The sequence below is a fragment of the Zootoca vivipara genome, chromosome 1 (genome assembly GCF_965207765.1).
Source record: "Zootoca vivipara chromosome 1, rZooViv2.hap1.1, whole genome shotgun sequence".
NCBI classification, from domain to species: domain Eukaryota; kingdom Metazoa; phylum Chordata; class Lepidosauria; order Squamata; family Lacertidae; genus Zootoca; species Zootoca vivipara.
The window spans coordinates 90416933-90438173 of NC_142582.1; the positions used below are offsets into that span (position 1 = coordinate 90416933).

Genomic DNA, 21241 nt, shown 5'->3' on the forward strand with positions numbered 1-21241 from the left:
AAATAAAAACTTTTTTTAAAGGGGGTTTACTTCTCCCTAATTGTACTACAGTATTTCTATCTTAAAACAAGATTTTCAAGAGAAAGTGCTGAGCTCTCGATGCCCGCGCCCCCTGTTCTAAGGCCCTAGTCTAGGGCGAGCAGCAGCGCACCTCTGAGGTAAAGCCAAAACACAAAACTTCTCCCGACGGTGCGACGCTGTTTCCTCAACCCGTTTTTACGAATGGCTCGAAGCCACGCCCACACGGGTTCGTCGCGCGGCCAGAGAGCCCTCCGTGCCCCGCCTACTTCTGAACGGACAATACAGTAACCCCCTCCCCGCCGCCAAACAGTCACGTGACCGTCAGCGAGGCAGGAGGACCACACACAAGTGAGGTTGGGCGGAGGAGACGTTAAAGATAGTTCGGCCGCTCTGGATCTCTCTCTCCCGGCGAGGAAAACAAAACGGCATATGATCGGCACTCCAATTCGACCAATTGAAAGCCTCGAGCTGGCGGAGAGGCGGGACGAAGAAGGGAACCAATGAGAGAGCAGTTGTGAAGGGGGAAGCTGGAGGAAGTGCTGAGTCGTAGTACCTTAAAGCTTCCGAGTGAACGGGCAGCGGGAGGGCGGGGGGGGGGAGGCAGAGAGTCCTTGCCACGTCGCTGCTGGAGGTGTCTGGAACCTTGAAGATCAAAGATTAGGTGGGATATGTGTGCGCGCGCATGTAGTCGCTAGCAGAGGGAGGAGCGGGGAGGAGGAGCAGAAGCAGAAGCAGAAGCAGAAGCGGAGCAAGAGCGGCAGGAGCAACTCCTTGACCACCTCCAGAGTTTCGAGGGAAACGTAGCTGGAAGGAGGAAGGCTGCTGACGGCGGCTGCTTGAGGCTGGTAGGTCAGAGTCCGGGGGGAGCGGGAAGTTATGGGTCCTTGCTTCCCAACTTGAAGCGGGGAGGGCAGAGGCGCCGTGTGGTGCCGAGTTTGTGGACTTCCCAGAGGCACCTGGTTGGCTGCTACGGCCCCTCCGACACAAATATACTGTTTTTTCTCCTCTGACTTTAGCTGTGTATTAATGTTTTTGTTGGGTAGGAGAGCCTTTCTTCCTCTTAAGGAGACCCTTGACTTAATCCAGCCATAAAAATAATAAATGTAGTCTGACTTGTATAAAAATAAACAACTTCCATTAAAGCCGGTATAGAAACAATTTCCATGAAAGTCGGCGTAACAACACAATTGCAACACAAGGCTGATAATTCTAAGACTAAACTAACCAGTAGTCGGAATATCCAATGCCTACATCCTAGCAGAAATCTTGTAATGGTTTTCGCTTGCTGTCTTAAATGCATGAGAGAGGAAGTTGGATGAATGTTATAGTGCAGCGGCTAGGATCCAGAGAGTTGCTTTATTGGAGTTCTGGTTTTACTGCTAGCCCGGTGGACTTATTTTGCTGGGTTTTTTTTTGTTTTTTAAGTTGAAGAACACATGTTGTATGTATCACAAACTACTTTTGAAATAATCTCCCCAAAGAATCCTGGGGCAGCTACAATTCTTAGTAGCCTTTAACACGCTACAGTTCCCAGGATTCTTTGGGGGGAAAGCCATGTGCTTTCTTTCGGGGTGTAAGATGTGTCCGTGAACACAGAATTTAAAGAAGCTGAATTGAGGTGTTATTTGTGTAGAGCTCTTCAAAACAGCTGGAAGTTGAGTTGTACAGTGTGCACAGAATGAAAAGAAACTGCTGGCGAGGCAGAATTTGCTGGCGAGACAATCGAAGGCCAGGTCCCAATCAGTCTTGGAGGATACGCCACCGCTGGACTTCTTTAGCAAGGCTAGGGTAGGTGATGATACTTTCATATTTTTAAGGATTAATGCTTTAAATAGAATGGATGAGTCTCGGATATTTACAGTGAAAGTCCATGCTTAAGTATTGGCTCAATAGTTGCCCTGCTGCACATCAGTGTCAGTCTGAGGAAGCAGAAAAACTGAAACGTATTTTTTTCATGCACTTTCTACAGTGGTTTACAAAAATACAGTATGCAGATAGTTAAGAAAAGTAATAAATTAAAAATATTTCCTGCAATTTTAAATTTTATGTGATTTCAATATGTACATATAATTGCTGTAAACCACTTTTATGGTTTTTATGAATTTGAAGTATACAAGTATTTTTTATAAAATAAAATATATAAACAGTGAAGCGTTTTGGCCCTTGAGCCTTATCTAAGAAGGTCTTTAGCATTTTAATTTACTGTACCATAATTTTTTGTTCACAGGCACCATGGTGGCCTTATGTGATATATGCCTTTTAGATGAAAATGGCTAATATTTTGACTGCCCCTATTAAAACCCTATTAAAACAGATAGCAAACTAACTAATGTTTTTGTGGATGTCACTCCGAGTCAATAGTAAATTATCTAAAGTATGTATGTTGCTCTGGATAACTCTGTAGAAATTACCCTATTTATCCGAAAATAAGACGTAGCCATAGAATAAGCCATAGCAGGATTTTTAAGCATTCAAGGAATATAAGCCATACCCTGAAAATAAGACATAGTGATAGGCGCAGCAGCAATGCCGTTCGCGGCAGGAGGGGAAAAAAGACACCCCCTGAAAATAAGCCATAGTGGTTTTTTTTGAGGAAAAATAAATATAAGACAGTGTCTTATTTCCGTAGAAACATGAGTAGGTAATCTGTCTATAAACTGCATACACACAGTAAAATTGATTACTATATTGGAATAGACCAAGGGACTTAATGTTTGGTTATTGTAAGCAGTCTTGTAGGAAGACTTGGAAGTGAAAGATCCAGGGGGATATTGGACAAGGTGGAATTTGAGAATTATATTGAGAGGCGGGGCATTTTTCCAATGAGGGAGGGAAAAGAAATGTAATAGAGGGAGAGAGAGAGGGGACATGTTCCCTTTTCTTATTCCATTCTCTTCCTCAGCGCCCCCCAACAAAACTGAGTTCCCCAATAGAACTCTGAAGTAGGTGGCTTTATATTGCTCAGGATAATGACGTTTCTTGAAATTATTTTCCTGCTTCTTTATTCACTCTTAACCTTTTTTGCTGATCATTAATTCAGTATTTTTACTTGTTTATTATTTAACCCACCAAATATTTCATGGAATCTTTCTTTCTTACCCATCTCCTCCTTACAGGTCTAGAGAAGAACCACCAGAGGACCCAGACACTAGCCAAGATGAATCTCCCTCTACATCATCTGATCTATTCCAGAACTTTCCACCACCTGGTAAGAAATTTACCAAGAAAGCTCCCACTGCTTTCATGAGTTTGAGAACTTTGATATGTATCCTCACTCAACTTTTCAAAGGATGTCTGCCGCCTGTGTCTAAGGAATATTTTAATCAGTTGAAAAATATTGACAAGTTAAATTGACAAATGGAAAGTAGCGGCTTTCTTGAAGTCCAATCTTTTTCCAAATGATAAATATATAAACATTTTTTCAAATATAATTCACATAAATGAGTATTTCAAGTCCTTGCCACACCATATTTATCAATACAGGTTTCTTTAGGATGCTTCTGCCAGACATGTTGCCAACTTCAGCAACTGAGAGTGAGGTTTCCATCTTCGTTTCTGTACATAAGAACTGGCCTGCTGCATCAACCTGCATGATTGGCAAATAATTCCATGACTAAATTCATAGGGTTCATATGCTGTTTAAAGATTCTCAGATTCTAGCAATGTCAACAGGGATGAGTGGAGGGCAACTGCCATATCTGGTTAGATAGAAATCAGATACATCCGTCCAGAGCAACATATTGGAAAGTAAAGCTGAGGATAACACATGTTTATATTGAAAAAGGAGATAACTTCCCTGAAGCCTTTTGTAGACGGCCAGTATAATGTGCTAAGAAAGTTGTGTGCAAAGTTAAAGTAATCTTAAAGAATGACTATGCTGCCTCGATTCCACTTGCTGAATGCAGTAACTTTTATTTGCAGCTTTCATTATAAGTAGCCAGGGTGGATTAATAATAATAATAATAATAATAATAATAATAATAATAATAATAATAGATTTTTTAATATTTAAATTTGATTTTTTAAAATAAAATGCTTTTGGAGGAAAAATCTTTCTAAAGATAGTTTTCTAATAAGGATTTGTTTTTAATTATGTAGCATGAGTATAAGCAGTGTTTAAATTTTTTGGTAAATGAATTCCATTAATCCATTCACAATGTCATGCTCTTCCAGAGGTTTCTGTAAGATTATTTGGGGCAGTTTTTCTAATGAAAAGATACTATCACAGATGCTTGTTTTTGCAGTTCTCAAAAGTGTGAATTTGTGTCTGCAGAGATAACATGCCTTTTCTTCACAGGAAACATGTTATAAAATAAACATACAGAGTTGAGGAAAAAACCTTAATCCCATTGTTCCTTTGCAAATTTATATACACAGAACCAACCCCTTACCTCTTAAATGTGAAGTTCCAAGAGGTTCAATGAATTGACTGTTTGGTGTAGAATATATCTGCACAAGTAGCTAAGTGTGAAGCTATAAAAATGAAAGTGCAACCTTGAGAGCAGAATACTCCACAAGTCTTGCGATCTTTGTGTAATAATTGTGCAAGTCAGTTGTTTAACCACATCAGTTAACAAATATGGATACATATGCTATAATGTTGCTGTTTTAGTTAAACAATTTTTTAAGATTGTTATTAAGGAAATGGTTATTTTTCTCCTTCCAATAAAGTACAGCAGAAAAGTTGTCCATATATAAATAGTTATCTTATTAAATCTCACAATAGTTTCATAATTATGTATTTCTAATAGTATAACCTAATCAGTAATTTTTGATATAACTGTAAAAACTACTCTGAAATTTATTATTCCAAAAATGAAACATTCATCTGGTTGTAAATATTAAGATTATACCAGCAAGAATGAGTCTTTCTGTAAAAAGCTTATTTAAATCAAGTCTTCTTTTTTTTTTAAAAAATGAATTTATTTGATTAGACGTTCATACAAACATTAATACACATACACTTGCAACCATAATAACAACAACAAAAGAAAAAAGGATAAGAAAAACAAAAGAAAAAAATTAAGGTAAGAAAGAAGTACATCAAATAGGTGGATGATAATACACCCTTGTGACTTCCCTCCACCAGTGCTCGTCATTTTTTCATTCACGTTCTAATACATTGCAAATAATGTATCACCACATTATTTCTTTTAGTATTCCATTACATTATCAAGGCAACTTTATGAGCTTAGTCTAAACATATCAGCATATCCTTAGAGCATATCCATGTACTCTTCGAACCATAACAATCGTGACCTTAATTTCTGATGTGTTTGATATCTTATTGCCGCAGTTAATTTTGCCAGTTTTATAAATTCTGTTAATTTATATAGCCAGTCCTCTTTTGTGGGTATATAATTTCCTTTCCGCTTCTTTGCAAGGAGTAACTTGGCTGCCGCAGTTGCATAAAAGAATAAATTTTCCCTGTCTTGTGGTATCTCACCTACTATACTCAGTAAGAATGACTCAGGTTTTTTTCCCTAAAGAAATCCTGAGCATCTTTTTTAGTTCCTTGTGGATGCATCCATCCTATTTAAATCAAGTCTTACTGACTAGTGATTTAAATCGATTTGATTTAAATCAAATCCACCCTGTAAGTAGCTACAGTTGTCCTTTGCACTGAGGTTTTATATTTTTTTGTAAGAAAACTACCAACTACTTCCTTGCATTAAACTGCAATGATGGATTATTTTCCTACCACAGAAAGTAATTGTATGAAGTCCTACAAATGTTTGTCCGTTGTTATGCAGTGTAATCTATGGGGAAGATGGAAGAGGGTTCTGCTAACAGTGTTTGATTTCTTTTTAAGAATTGCCAGGATTTTACTACGATGCTGAAAAGAACCGCTACTTTCGTTTGCTTCCTGGGCATAACAACTGCAACCCTCTCACCAATGAGAGTATTCAGCACAAAAAGATGGAGAGTCAAAGGCTAAAGCTCTTGGAGGAGGAGGAGAAATGCATGAAGGTGAGCTGTTGCACTTAATCATTCTTTTAAATTAGGTTCACTTAACGTGTAAGGTCATTGGCATCAGCTGCTTTAAGGGTATGTAATTCTATGCCGGATTCTGGTTTCTGATTTAAGTTTGCACATTTCTCTTATGTATGAAAATCTTATTGTTCAAACTTTAATTCATAAATTAAAAGCTTACATTATTCATAGAACAAGATTATGTGAAGTCCACACATTTGCTCAATGTAAGAGTGACAATTGTACATGAAGAGTTCATGGAGTTGTATTCAGTGAAGTCATTGGACGAACAACTTCCAGTGGTGCAATTGAACTTCCTACCCTTTGTCCTTCTGAAAGTCCCCCCGCCCGCCCCCCAAAAAACTGCTCTGGGAGTTCCCCCATTCTTCCAGGGCAGAATGGTGTTTGTGCGTGCTCAAGCACACATGCGAAGGTTGAGAAATTCTGTTGTGTGATAGTTCTGCTTATGGTTTTGTTGGATTCAGCCCATGATTTTTTTTAAGCACAAGGAACATGATTGTGCATTTTCACCATTTTTAAACAGAAAACATCCAGGATTGGGCTGAACTCTTCAATCGTTTTACGCAAGAGGCAGTTAGGTTTGCCTAGCTCTATCAACTATCGCAGGTAAGATGATTTAACGTTCCTTTTATGTTACAAAGCTCTTTCTCTTAAGCTCTGTGGAAAAGGAGAACTTCTCTAACAGACCAGAGTGACTACAAGGTGCCCAATTACTGAATATACATTGTTGCTTATGGGTTTATTTGTATCAGATTCTACAGTATGTGGAGGATGGATCTACAACATGCCTTTCGCATTTATTTGGTTTGCAGCCTTCCTAAAACCTCTTTTGCTTGATTTGGTGGAAGAGATAGTTATTAAAGTACTTTTTTGATCAAATGGTAATCTTTCTCTGCTCATAGTATTTTAAAACAAAATAAAAAAAATCCTTCCAGTAGCACCTTAGAAACCAACTAAGTTTGTCATTGGTATGAGTTTTTGTGTGCATGCACACTTCACGAAAGCTCATACCAATGACAAACTTAGTTGGTCTCTAAGGTGCTACTGGAAGGAATTTTTTTATTTTGTTTCAACTACATCAGACCAACATGGCTACCTACCTGTAACTAGTATTTTAAAAATAATGTGTAGTTCTTGTTTATATTATATGTTACTTGTACTCAATTTTTATCCCGTCCTTCCTCCCAAAGGGCAGCCTTTATTAGACTATATTTTATTTTAGCTAAACAGTCTTAATTGTTGCTGTCACTGAGGTGATATCCAACTAACTCACTTAGTAAATGCATTTGCGCGATTCACCTTACAAACCCCACCACTATGCAAGGGCTTCCACTTGCATAATGGGGCTTTCCCTCATCTCTCCTCCCACCACGGTATGCAACCTGAAATTTGTTAGGTTTCTATTCCTCTCACTGTGCAGGTCACATGCCTGTGTTATGCATTCCAGCAAAGATGGTTGGAATCACGGGAGTGGATGTTTGCTGTATTCTGTTTCTGTTTGTTTTTTCTTTTTCGGACTTCTCTCAGCAAGAGGAGACACGTTTTGTTTTGTTCTGCCCTACGCTTAATAAAGTAGCTTTTAGTACACAACCTCAACCTGGCTCCGACTGCGTTTTATCTCTGCTGGACTCTGAATATGTACTCAGTGTCTCCAAGACATAGGTCGTAATAAATCATCGGCAAGGGCTGTCGAACTCCCTAGAGCTGCACGCTGAACACTGATGGGAGAGATGGGCTGGATTCGCTCCTGCATTATGCCTGTGGATTGTTCCTGCCCCTGTCTGACCCGACTGGTGGGGAGGTGGAGGTGAACCCCCAGAGCAGTGCAGTGGGGGAGGGGGATCGATCCATCTGGCAAGTTGATAGGGGAGGAACCACCTATTCAAATCGGCAGGCTTAAGTCTCCTTTGAGTATGGTGAATACTGGATATCTATGGAATTTCATTGATGTTGATAGGCAATACACTGCAATTTATTCTCCCACCCCAACCCCAACCCCCCCACTGTTGGACTCTGCACTGGAAATGATAGGTTTGGGAACATTTGGGTACAATCCTATGGCTAGTTGGTGGGAAATATGAAGGCATTTTAACCACCCATCTATTAATGCCTTGTCAGACTCCACTGGCAGAATAGAAGGGAGTACAGAGTGCAGTCCTTCCATTACCACGTGCAAAATATTTTTTAAAATACTTTTGTTTTCATTTCCCTCCTGTTGGAAACAAGGGGACGGAGACATTTAAAGTTCAGAAGTGTATGTAAATCTCCGAGTTTTGGAATGTTATCAGGAAACCAGGAGGGCTTTGGACCCAAGCAGCTTCCTAGAATGTCCCCACCCTTTTGACCCCTGCAGAGGTGTCAGAGGAAGCTGGTGCCATTGGAGAAGGATGCTCCGACACTGGTTCTCCCTGACCCAGAGTTCTGTTTGTTACGTAGGAGGGTTAGATCCGATCTGTCCTATGACTGCTGCTACACCATCTCCAGAGGCCTCAGGACAGCACTCTTAATTTATCTGATCATTCTAAAACAACACTTGAATGTTAGCACTGACACTGGCTCTCATACTGGTTTTGGCTTTGTTGACGTTAAATGCCAGTTTCTTGGTTGTTCTCTTTTCCTCGTTCTTACGTAGGTCAATCCATGAATTAAAAGTGAATTGCATGCAGAGAAGGAAATTAGAAATTGAGAGCCCAGATTCCTCTGTTTCTGGAAGCAACAATTTTAAATTGATAATGGTAAGTTGGACGTGTTTTTGTTGTTGCTGTTTTACTTTATGTTAGGACAGTCATTTATCTTGGTATTAAGGTTGCAATGTGATCTTACAGCAAGAATGATCTCTTCCAGATGCATCCATGGGTACTTTTAGAAATTCATCTGCCATTTATTTGGAAGAATGGCAGCTACTAGCTGGATCAGGGGTAGGCAACCTAAGGCCTGTGGGCCGGATGCGGCCCAATCGCCTTCTCAATCCAGCCCACAGACGGTCTGGGAATCAGCGTGTTTTTACATGAGCAGAATGTGTCCTTTTATTTAACATGCATCTCTGGGTTATTTGTGTGGCATAGGAATTTGTTCATATTTTCTTCCAAAATATAGTCCGGCCCACCACATGGTCTGAGGGACGGTACGGCTGAAAAAGGTTGCTGGCCCCTGAGCTGGATCTTGGGGCAGGGTGGGTGGCAGGGGGGCATTTGGCAACTTGATAATCTTTCTGTAATATTTTGAGATGAGCTTGCTATTTTCTTCATTAGTGGAAAAGCCCTCCTTGGAAAAAAAGTAACCCCTCAGCAATTCACACCTTGCTTTTGCAGGCGGACAGTGCCTCTGAAAGAATATTCACTGTGAATGATGTAGAGCACGGAGGATGTAAATGTGGTATTGTCAACCTCAGTGGTTTGGGGAAGAATACTCTTTCTGTGGAAATGTATGACAACCTGTATTTTACAAACCGCAAGGTACTGCTCTGTCCTTCTTTCAAGTTTAGAATTTATTTATTCTCTTTAACCCTTACAATTGAGATTAAGCAGAAATGTGGAGTACTTAAGTAGATTTCTGAATATCAGTTGCTAGGGAACAACACATGCAGAGGACCATTTTACTTGTGTTCTGCTTATGGACTTTCCATAGCCATCTGATTTGATCACTATGGGACATGGGATGTTGAACTAGATAAGCCTCTGGTCTCATAAGCTGGTCTGCTCTTGCGTGAGAACCTAGCCACAGTTATTTGTGTTCTAGGTTAGATTATTGTAACTCATGTGGTTTGAATAAGGAAACTCTCTTCAGAATTCAGTTGCAAGACTGCTAAACCAAGACCAGACATTGGGAACATGTTTCATCTCTGCTTAAACAAGTTTTTGAAGGGTGCAATATCAGTCCTTATAACCATAGAGATGAGACCCTTTCCCAAAGATTGCAGTTCAGTTTACAGTCTAAAAATACAACGTTAAAAAAAGAGAAACAATTACACACATCCCCCACAAACACACTTTTAAAAGGCCATAAATTGTTTAATAGCCAAAGGCCTGGTTAAAGAGCTATGCCACTCTGTATGAAATCTATGAATTCTCATTTATTAAGTGGATTGTGTTCAGTCTGAAATAATTGCCAGCTTCCTATTCATTTTCAGGGGGCGGGGGGAGCAGGGTTATACTTTCATCACTAGCCTGTTCAGTTAATCTATCTGCATTCATATATCCTTGTTCCAATAGGCATTTTCTGTGTTTTTGTTTATTTTCAAGGTGAATTCTGTGTGTTGGGCCTCACTAAGTCATCCGGATTCCCATGTGTTATATCCTTTTTATAAAAACTGAAATGCTATTGACTGTCTGGCTCCAAAGCACCCTCTCCGATTGCATGGAGCCCGGACGGCCCCATAGTTTCCCCTGGAGCTGAGGATGATAAAACAATCGCTGACACGGCTAGAGCACTGGTGGCTGAAAACTCATTCCGAGTGAGACCGAACACTGGTTAGAGCTCAATGTTGAGCCTACCAAGTGGTGATAGCGACGACAAAGAGGACCTTCTTCACCGCCTCTATTGGATCTGCAGAGAACAGCAGGTGGTTTGCAATCTAGCCGAACCACCTTCACCATCAGGGCCTGGTGACTATCTCAATATCTCCTGCAATGATCTTTGCAGATAGTTGCTCAGATTCAGAAGGAGGTAGGCTCCGCAGTGGGAGTCAGGCAGGGGTGGAAGAGTGTTAGGGTCCTATCTGGTCATGTTGCATGGGATCAGTTCCAATCTATTACCTCTGAGGATGTGGACAGGCTGCTTGGAGAAGTGAAACCAGCCACCTGTCTCCTTGATCATAAAAGCGAGCCAGCAAGGGCTGGGCGATGGGCTCCACGGGGTGGTTAATGCTTCCCTCTGTGAGGGAGCCTTCCCAGACCCGCTGAAAGTGGCGGTTATTAAACCGCTTCTTAAAAAACATCTTTGGACCTGGCCAATATGGCCAACTATCGCCCAGTCTCAAATCTTCCATTTTCGGGCAAGGTGATTGAGCGGGTGGTTGCTGAACAACTCCAGGCACGCATGGAGGATGTGCACCATTTAGATCCCTCTCAAAAAACATGAAAATCATGTTCTCTTCAGTATGGCTCTAGAAAAATAAGTTTTCTGTTCTGGGGCTTTGAATTTAAATTAAGTAACACTACTGCAGTGTTTTTGTGGTTTGTGGTACAAAGAGGAGGAACATGACTTCAATCATTTATCTGTGATTTCCTTCGGTTTATTCTTAGCATCCGTGGTAAAAGTAGGGACCAGAGATTGGAGACTTTGGTTTAAATGGGGGTGGGGAACCCTGTAAGTTAACACTTTTATCTATGATGCTTTCTTGATAGTGCATGTTGTACATCTTGAAATGCTCTGAAATCTCCTGTTTTCTAGTGAAATATTTATTAGTGCAATTGTGGCAGAGGGAGATCTGCTTCTTGGGCTGATTTAAAGTGACATATTCTGTTCCTGCGAGAGCTGTCTATATTGTCTCTTTAATATCCTTAACTACCTCCATCAAGCTGTGCCTCATGGGCATTGCAGAAACTCTCGGCTGTGCCAGCCTGCTTCCAGCATCTTTGTTCAATAACTCTAATGCAGGTAGTGTATATCTGTTGGGTGAAGTCGTAGGCATGTAGAGATGCTATATGAGACATGTAGAGATGCTATATGAGACATACCAGTTTTACAGTTCCCAAGTATGATTTTTCTCAGTGTTATAAGAATGACACTGACATTGCCTTATGTCCAGGCCTCTGGATTTTGTTGGCTTAGTTTAGGTAACTAGTCAGCCTTCTCTCTGTTTTGCTCCCTTTATTGAACATGGTTTTTTTTTAATTATGTCCGAAGCACATTGCTAATGTTCAACCACTGAAAGAGGCAAGCATATGCTTTGGGTAGAGGGCATACTTATAAAAGATGGGATTTGGGGGTGCATTGTGCAATTTATTCATCAGAATTCCTTCCTCAAAGCAGTTTGACTAAAGTAAATGGGACTGCTTTGGTCTAAGTGGATTGTGGCCTTGCTCCCTGGCAGGCATGCAAAGCAGGTGTTGGGTCGTCAGTTAAGCTGTTCAGTGTGGCAGAAGCTCTTCAAGTGTTCTTTGCATTTGAATGTTTTGAAGATACAGTGGTGCGAATAATAAAAGATATGTACCCTATACCGTTTTTGGGAGACAAACCTGGTGCTGAGGATACTTTCCTAATGGCTTCTTCCTTTTTCTTTTTAGGAGACCAACCTGGAATGTTGTGCAGCTTCAAGATCTCCACAGCCTGGTCCTGTGCTTGGTGTCTGAATCCTCAGGCTGATAATTACTTTAGCACAGGTAAGGTGCAATACTTTACCACTTCCATTATGGAGCTATTTACTTGTCTGGTGCTTACATTTTGTTTCATCTTAGGTTTAAGTCAACAAGTCCATGTGACCAATGCAGTGACCGGTCATCGTCAAATATTTTCTATCAGCAGTGATGCTCTCGCACAGCAGTTTGCCACCCAGGTAGGACTTTTTGTACAACAAGCAGACCCAGACAGATCGTCCATGGCAATGATAGCCCTGAATTTCTGTGGTTAATGTTGTCACCACTCAACCTGAACAAGCTTTGAGGAGACAGTAAAGTTGTACTATGGAGTAGTGGATAGAGCACTCAACTTTGGTGCAGAAAACCTGGGTTCAGATCCTAGTCATTGAATTTGCCTAGTTTTCTTTGATATCATGTAGCTTATTTCAGATGGTTGTTGCTTGGATAAAATGGAGGTGGGAGAACAGCCCAGGTACTCAACCCCTCACTACCGTGTTTCCCCTTTTTTAATACGTAGTCATAAAGTAAGCCATGGCAGGGTTTTTATGCATTCGCAAAATATAAGACATACCCCGAAAATAAGACGTACCTTCTTGCTTTCCTTTAGAGCCTCGAGAGGCTTGAAACCAGTTGGGAGGGGGTGCATGAATTGAGCGCGTCACCAGATGAGCCGTGCTGGGAGCCTCCCCGCTCTTCCCGGGACTTTTTTCCACTTGGGCCGAGCGCCCGGACAAGGAACCCCCTCGGCGTTGGGAGCCCTACTGGCCCCTTCCGCGCCACCGAAACATTCTGGGGCCGCATGGCCCAAGGCAGAGCGGCGGCGGGCGGCAGCGGGAAGTAAAAGGCAGAGCCGGGCAAAAGAGCTCGACACTTGCGTGTTGGTTTGCCTGGTTCCCGCAGACCCCTTTCCGGCAGAAAAACGGCAGGGGCAACCGTGGTGGTGGCAGCGTTAACGGCGCCAGGAGGAGGCAGTGGATGCAGTCCGAGGCAAGGCGCTGCTCCGCTCGCCACCTGGCTCAGCTCGTTGCTGCGGGCGGCTTGTGTGAGTGGGTTTCTCGTGTCTGGGTCGGCGCGCCTGAAAGGGAAGGAGGGGAGCCAAGGAGGGAGAAAGCAGGGCGGGAGAAAAGCCTTTCCTCTTCGCTAAGCCCTGCCGTCTCCGCCAGAACTCGGGCAGCGGGGGAAGCGGAGTCGTCTGGGGCGTGTGAACGCGATGCTGTGGCGGGGCGGAGCGCTGTTTTATTGGTGCTGTTGGCGGGGAATTCCAGGTCTCCCTGAGTTCCGCTCACAGCCCCTCCCTGCTCTCTCTCCGGTTAAAGGAAGAATGGGTGGGGTGAGCTAACGTACGTGTCATGATGGTGGCGGGTGTATGTGTGAATCACTTTGCTGAAGAGCCCAGGGCGGAACAGAGACCAAGGAAGAGCAGGTCTCTCCCCCCCCCCCGGCACTCCGCCCTTTGGGTCTTTAGGTTTAGCTCTGCACAGATAATAATAAGGGTAACCCAGGCAAGAGGCGAAATCGCTGCGTCTCTTTCCTCTCTGCTGGTGCCGGGTAAAGCTCCCAAGACCTCGTGTTGTTGCCATTGTTTGGCTTTGGGTTTCCTGCCTTCATTTGTAGCCCTGCTTTCTTAAAGCAGTGTGCAGTTCTTACTAGTCGTAAGGAGGTACTTACAGTAATAATAATAAAAAGACACCCCTTGAGTAAAATTAATATAAGACGGTGTCTTAAAATGTGGGAAACACGATACCTAAGGAGGAGGGTTTGGGTACAAGTAGTAAGGCAGTGTTGAAATCCACTGAATTTGTTCCTTGGCTTTTATAGGCTCCAGTGCTGTATAATGGCTGCCGTTCAGGGGAGATTTTCAGCATTGATATCCGCCGACCCATCAATATAGGGCAAGGGTTGAAAACCCTCCGGCTGTTTCATGACTCTGCAGTCACATCTGTGAATCTTCTGAAGGATGAGCAGTACCTCTTGGCTGCAGACATGGCAGGCCAGGTAGAGATCCAGTTTGTATCATGAAATATTCCATGAATACTGTTTTTACTGCCTTGTCCCTAAGCATTCTGAGGATTTTCCTTTGATTAAGTGATGTGTTCGTTCTCTTCCTCTGTCCATTTACAGATAAAGCTCTGGGATCTGAGAAAACTAAAATGTGTGAAAGAATATCACGGTCATCACAATGAACATAGCATTCTGCCTTTGCATGTCAATGAGGAAGAAGGGCTTCTTACAGCAGGTAGGACACATGGTCATGCACAAAATGGAGTTTGCCTAAGGAATGGCTAAAGGCTGTTGAGACAAAGCTGTCTGTAGTTGTTTTTGACAAATGTTTTATATATCTCTAGGGCTGTGTAGTGAGAGCTTTTCCATTGTTGTTTAGCCACTGGATCCAGTGCAATTCACTCACAGTAACTGTACCAAGTCAAAATATTGGTGCATCTGCCTTAGTGTTGTCCACACTGACTGGCAGCAGCTGACCAGTGTTTCAGACAGACTTTGTATAACCTATAAATAGAAAATAATGCTGTCCTGCATTTGAATTGTGAAGAAACCTTGATAGCTGACAGGAAACATGCCCAGGACTCCAAAAAATGTATTTAGTCTGCTGACCCAAATTTTCAGAACATTTCTCCTCTCTGGGAGATTCAGTTGCCCTTTCTTCCACATATATATTTCCTGGGCTTGTGTTTTGCTCTCCACAATTGGCTGAGATTTATCCTTGGCCTCTGATGTTGCTGGCCACCATCTCCGTAAATCCACAATCGGTCCCATTCTCCTGGCTTAACTCTTGCAGCTGCAGCAAGCAGCTTTGCATGATTGAGGAGACAGGGAGAGACTCACATGTAACAAGTATTTCATCAAATGGACGTAATGGGCTGTTAGGTGCTAGAATTTTTGTTTTTTCCTTCCTCAGTGGGCCAGGATTGTTATACACGAATTTGGAGTCTCCAAGACGCTCATTTGCTACGGACTATCCCTTCTCCACATCCATTTTCCACTGACTCCATCCCAAGTGTGGAGTTTTCGTCACATCTTGGAGGCTCCCGAGGGGTTCCCGGCTTGCTTATGGCTGTCAAGCAGGATCTCCATTATTTCTCCTATAAAACAGACGATCCATATTGCCTGCCTACCAAAGAAGCAGACCATTCCACTCCACCTTAGTGATGGAGAACAAAAATGTGGAGGCTGTCCGCCCTGCATATTGTTGTACGGAGATGGGCTATGGTTCTTTCCTTTTAACATTATTTATTTTCTTATTTCGTGAACGCTTTTCTCTTCAGTTTTCATATTTCAGAATATTGTGAATAAAGCCAACTGGTTATGGGAGCATTTAGTTGTTTTTGCGATTTTCAAACACAGTTCTTTGATTTTTATTGCATCTTCTCAGCTTCAGATGTTGAAGCTCATAGAAGAAAAAATTCAGTATACCTGCGTCCTCAGATGTGCCACTTTACAGTTTCCATGCTACATGCTTGCTCCTAATTGTTTACTTGGAGAGCTGATAGGTTTTATATAAGCACACAGAAATAGTAGAACAGTGCTGGCTATCAAGGAAGGGGGCTTTCATCAGCAGTGCAAGCAACCTGCAGGAATGTTGCCCATGCCATGCAGAATGGCTGCTGTTCTGGAAATCCTGATTATACCTACCATTCTTGCTTCTGGGCTGAACATGCTTAGTTCCAGTTACTGAGCTTGCTGATTACTCAATACATTTTTCTTGCTTCTGTAATGTGCTAGGAATGCTTACCAAAAGCTATGCCATCTTGCAGAGTCTCTGGGGTGGGTCTGCTCATATTCCCAACGTCCTAACAACTAGAATTTTCCAAGAGAGATTTCAAGTGACATAGATCAAGCACAACAAATACTTGCTTCCCAAAGTATGTTTCTACTTTGATGGATAAGGGAACAAGTGTGTGCAGATTTATGCTAAACCTGACCTGTTCAGCACACCATCTTACGGTTTCTAAAATAAGTGGATTTAGATTTTATTTTGACTGTTCTTCGGCAACTTTTGCTGAGATAACCATTTTGTGTTAAACTCAAATGTTTAAGAATTTAAATGAAAGTCGTTTGTTTGTTGCTGTTGCTGTTTTTAGCGATTCTGCATCTTCATCATTGCACTATGAAAATGTTTCTTAAAAAATAAAGGGAGACTGAAGTTCTCAGTGGATGGTGGATTTGAAGCTGCAGGTCCATTCCAGCACAATAACAAATGTTTTTGCAAAGTCTCTGGAAAAGTGGTATGGTTTTTAAGACAACAGCAGCTGAAGGAGGAATTTAATTATTTTACTTGGAGCTCAGATGCCAGCATGTCTGATGACACCTAATCCACAATAGCAGCTTGTAGTTCTAAAATGAGTGAGGAGCGAGAGACGGCTGCCAAAGAGGGATGCTGCCAGCACCAGAGTAGAAATTGAGACTCTGTTGCCCACCTTTGGGGGCTTGGAAGACAGTTTTGGAAATATCAGCACAGCTTTTGCTGAGATAACTTAAGCGTCATTTTCAAAGGCTCCAAAAAGCCTACCAAAACTCAAAAGACAAGACTTTTGGGTTCTGGGTGTTCTCATTTGTGGTTTTAATGAGCGTTTGGAACAGGATATGACCGATGTTTATGGCTTGCAGATATACAGTGGTGCCTCGACTTACGAATTTAATCCGTTCCGAAGGCACCTTCGTAAGTAAAAAAATTCGTAAGTCGAAAAACGCCATTGGAAATGCGATTTCCCATAGGAATACATTGAAAACAGAAAAATTGGTAAGTTGAAGCAACCCTATCTAAAACCGCCGCGGTTTTTTCCAGATGTCCAGACATTCGTAAGCGCGCGGCCATTACCCCCATTCGTAAGTCTAAAAATTTGGTTGTCGAGTTGTTCATAAGTCGAGGTACCACTGTATTTGATTTGAAGATCCCCCAGCGGTGTGGATTTGAGCATACTCATTGAGTTAACTTTTCCCCTGGAGTAGCAAGTGGACTTAATGACATATTGTAGTTAGCATTTAAAAACAATATAAGACACTTGTTCCTAGACATAGGGTGAAAACCTTCCTTGCGAATGAGGATCAGCACAGTATTTCAGGACTGATCTGCTGAGCTGTTTCATTGAACAGTCCAGTTCATTTTCATTTAAGTGGGTCATTGAATCCTTAGGATACTTAGGTGTACAAATACCTACCTACTCAGTTGTCAAAACTGTAATTTCATACTACTAGCAACCACCACCTCAACCCCCTGGAGGAGGAGAATCTGGAATATGATGTTTACTGAATGAACTGTATAACTTGTGGCTTTGTTCATAAGCATAACCGAGAGTCTGTTCCATGTTCAAAATATTTTAAGAGGAGGAGTTTGGATTTGATATCCCGCTTTATCACTACCCAAGGGAGTCTCAAAGCGGCTAACATTCTCATTTCCCTTCCTCCCCCACAACAAATACTCTGTGAGGTGAGTGTAGGCTTTTTTGACTAGTAGGAATAAATTAAATAATTTGGACTTGGAGGTTCTGAATGGGCAACTTTAGTAGGCACCAAGTTCTCTCACCATTCCTTCTTTTTATTATTATTAATTGGGATTCCTTGGGGCTTGCTATTCCTTTCTGCAGAATGCCTCCACACCCCACGTAGACGTAAGACCTGGGTAGCCAGGGTTGAAATCCTGCCCTGGGCCAGTCACTGTCTTAGTCTAGCCTGCCTCACAAGGCTGTTGTGACAAAGATTAGAGAGGGGGAGAAACCTTGAGCTCCGTAAAGGAACAGTGGACTATGCAGAATGAATAAATAAAATTTTTTTATAGGATTGGAAAGGAAGAGAGCATAGCAGGTGGAAGAAGCCTGTGCATTGCAGCCTCCTGCTACATTTCCAGCAAAGCACACCTGCTATTGCCTAGTAATTCTGAGGGATCAGGGAATGACCAGGAGTGCTTTGCTTAGAGGTGGGGACAGGTATCTGCTTTTTTGAAAAAAGCTTTGGCCAGTTCTTGTGGTTGGCCTGTTGTTTTGGCCCGTAAACCTCTCAAGATAGGATTCAAGCTGCTGCAGAAACATAAGCTGGTAGCAGGCCCTCCTAGCCACTGGCTCTTCCACAGAGTCCAAGAGAACCACCAAGCTGTAACCTTGCCCCTTGAGAGGAGTCCAACCCTATCCTGATAAGACACTACAGTCAGGACTCTCTGCTTGACCTTCCCAGTGGTTTCATGTAGAGAAATTATAAACGTGTCACCATACATCAATTAATGGAAGAATGGTGACTTGCAGTTTACCTTTTTTCAGAAGGGGAACAGTAGGCTTGGGGAAAATATGCTTGTTTTTACTGAATCTGTAAAACAGACTTTGATATTTCTCTTCTTATACATTAAATCTTTACATTAAAAAATATATATAGTGAAGGCTGAATTCAAATACTTCATTGTAAACAAAAGAAGAAATGCTTCATTTTGGAACCAGTATCTAAGCCTGTTCCTCCATTTGCCAGCTGACTCGAAGGCTTGAATTTTATACCTTTTTTTAATATATGTTTTAGCATGGTTGCGTCATTTTACTTCAGCCAGAGCCCAGACTGAGAAACACACCCATGTGCTGGGTGAACCATGCACTGCGCCTTGTAGAATATATAAACCAGGAAAATCCCTGTTTGTGGGGCTGTTGATGGTATGGTGTGTGAAGAATATTTATTTCATTTTATACAAAACATGTGGGATTTAAACTTCAGTTTGGCAGGGGTGTATCACCTTTTCCTACTTGCTTTATAATGGCAAGCCAAAGACACTTTAGTAATTTGTAGTATCTTACAACAATTCCTTTGTGAGCAGACAGCTAATTCCCACCTTGGCTGTGAGTCCTGGGAGAGCTGTTCCCTGCCCTGCAAGCCTTGTCCCACTTGGCCTGGGAGGACCTGGGCCCTGACTGACTTCAGCTACAAAAGCTGAGGCTGCTGAACAGACTTTGGGGCTCTACTGACTGAGGTGGGGGGGGGGGGTTGTTGCTGTTACTCTTTTTTTGTATTTTTCATGTTATGATTTATATGGATTTCTTTTAAGGTGGTTGTGTACTTTTTGATGTTTTATTGTTTATGACTACTTTTAATGTTATAATTATGTATTTTTCATTTTGTAAGCTGCCGTGAGCATAGTTTTAACTATGGAAAGGTGCCATACAAATAAAATTATGTATATATGTTTGAAAAATCTGCTGATTAATTTTTATTTGAAATTTTTTGGGCTAGTTACTCCTGGCTGTACTACTTTAGCACCAATACACACATCCCTTTTTGTAAACAGATTATGAAAAGGGTGTAACTAAAGTCCATGGCAAAGGTTGATATTTTTGGCATATAAGCCCTTCTCTTATTGATAAAATGCCAGAGAAGGCTGTGTTCAGTTATGAGATGGGAAGCAGCAGGGTGGAAGGGGAAGGAGAGAAGGCTTTTCAGATATCTTGCCTTCCTTTGATTGACTTTGTGCACACCAAATTTAATCTGGACATTCATAGTTGTTACGTTAGCCTGGTACATTTTCTTATTTGTCTTTTTTTTTAAAAAAAAAAAGGAAGATGAATGCCATTTTCCCAAGGCTCCCTTAGGCATATCCCTCTAAAGCAGAGGTTTTCAACCTCTTTTGAGTCCATGGCTCCCTTGACCAACTGCATTCTTGTGGCACCCCTGTGGGGCTCAGGAGCCCAGTTATGTCACCCCTTGCCTGCAGAGCTGGTAGCCCCTCACCCCTTTTTGAACACCCTTGTGGAGTATTCCCTCAGCCTCCTCTCCTCTACCCTCTCCTTGGGAATCCTCCGAGCAGCCGCAGCTGCTGCCCCTGGTCTCTGAGCTGCCGTCCCTGCCCCAAAGAAAGGTGCCTCCTCACACTATCCCACAGGGGCCTGGGAAGCACCCCCTGGCCAGCTCCAGAGGCACCGTTCGCCTGCTGAGCTTGTAGCCAGGTGTTCAGCAACAAACAGCTATGCATGCCTTTGGGAGGCAGAGACACAAGAGGGCATCAGAGAAGGGAGGGAATCTAAGGGGGACAGAGGCCAGTGTTGCCCACAGCACCCCGACCATCATTCAAGGCACCCTAGGGCAGTGTTTCCCAACCTTGTGCCTCCAGATGTTTTGGGACTACAACTCCCATCATCCCTAGCTAGCAAGACCAGTGGTCAGGAATGATGGGAATTGTAGTCCGAAAACAGCTGGAGGCACAAGGTTGGGAAACGCTGCCCTAGGGTGCTACAGCACACTGACTGAAAACCACTGCTCCAATGGCTCACTTGAGGTGGTCTGGCAAAATACCTCAGAAATGTCTTCCAAAAAGAGAGAGAGGAGTATTTACACATGCAGCAATGCCAGCCCCAGGCTTTTTAATCACTTGAGGCAAAACACAAAATGGTGCACATGTCCACCTTTGCCACCACTTGAGGCAACCAGAGGTGGCCCAGGGAAGCTTCAGCGTGCTGAAGGTGCTGAGAAGGGGGAAAGGAGGTTGGAGAGGAGCAGATGGTGACAGCAGTGGCCTTGCTATTTCCAGGCAGCAGCCACAGGTGACAAACTCAGGAGGCAGTGAGTGACGTGCTTCTTGGCCTTCAGAGGAGCTCCTGTTCTGAGGTAGCAGAGGGACCATTCCCCCTCAGGGGGCGACTGGGATGACAGCAGCAGCACATATTTGCAGGCACAGGAGCGGCAAAGGTTCGTGAGGATCCCTTCACCTTCCTTTCCGGATCTGCTGTCCGTGGGGACTGCCTCAGGGTAATGGGTGGACAGGCCCTCCCTATTGGGGAAATGATACTAGACTAAATGGGTCATTGGCCTGATCCAGCAGACTCTCCTTATGTTTGAGGTACAGGTAAACGCTAAACTCTGAAAGTCCTTGTGCTGGGCTTCCACAGCTGTGGCAGGTTAGCAGAATCCCACCAATGGTATTTCTCACAGAGAGCCCCAGTAGTTTG

At 42.7% G+C, this 21241-nt stretch overlaps 1 protein-coding gene across 2 annotated transcripts; it reads left to right on the top strand.

The window, feature by feature from the left end:
* Positions 1-718: 718 nt before the first annotated feature.
* Positions 719-19494, top strand: DCAF4 (DDB1 and CUL4 associated factor 4). 2 transcript variants are annotated; one of them, XM_035112956.3, is made up of 14 exons: positions 719-866; positions 1655-1809; positions 3138-3229; positions 5834-5991; positions 6539-6621; positions 8648-8750; positions 9327-9470; positions 10257-10306; positions 11534-11613; positions 12243-12338; positions 12414-12511; positions 14133-14309; positions 14436-14550; positions 15229-19494. In XM_035112956.3, the coding sequence occupies exons 2-14, from the start codon at positions 1700-1702 to the stop codon at positions 15474-15476; spliced, it is 1554 nt and encodes a 517-aa protein (XP_034968847.3). In that variant the 5' UTR covers positions 719-866; positions 1655-1699; the 3' UTR covers positions 15477-19494. The 2 variants fall into 2 exon arrangements, with proteins under 2 accessions (XP_034968847.3, XP_088510732.1); XM_088654606.1 differs by having other exon boundaries at positions 734-866; positions 1690-1809.
* Positions 19495-21241: the final 1747 nt, after the last annotated feature.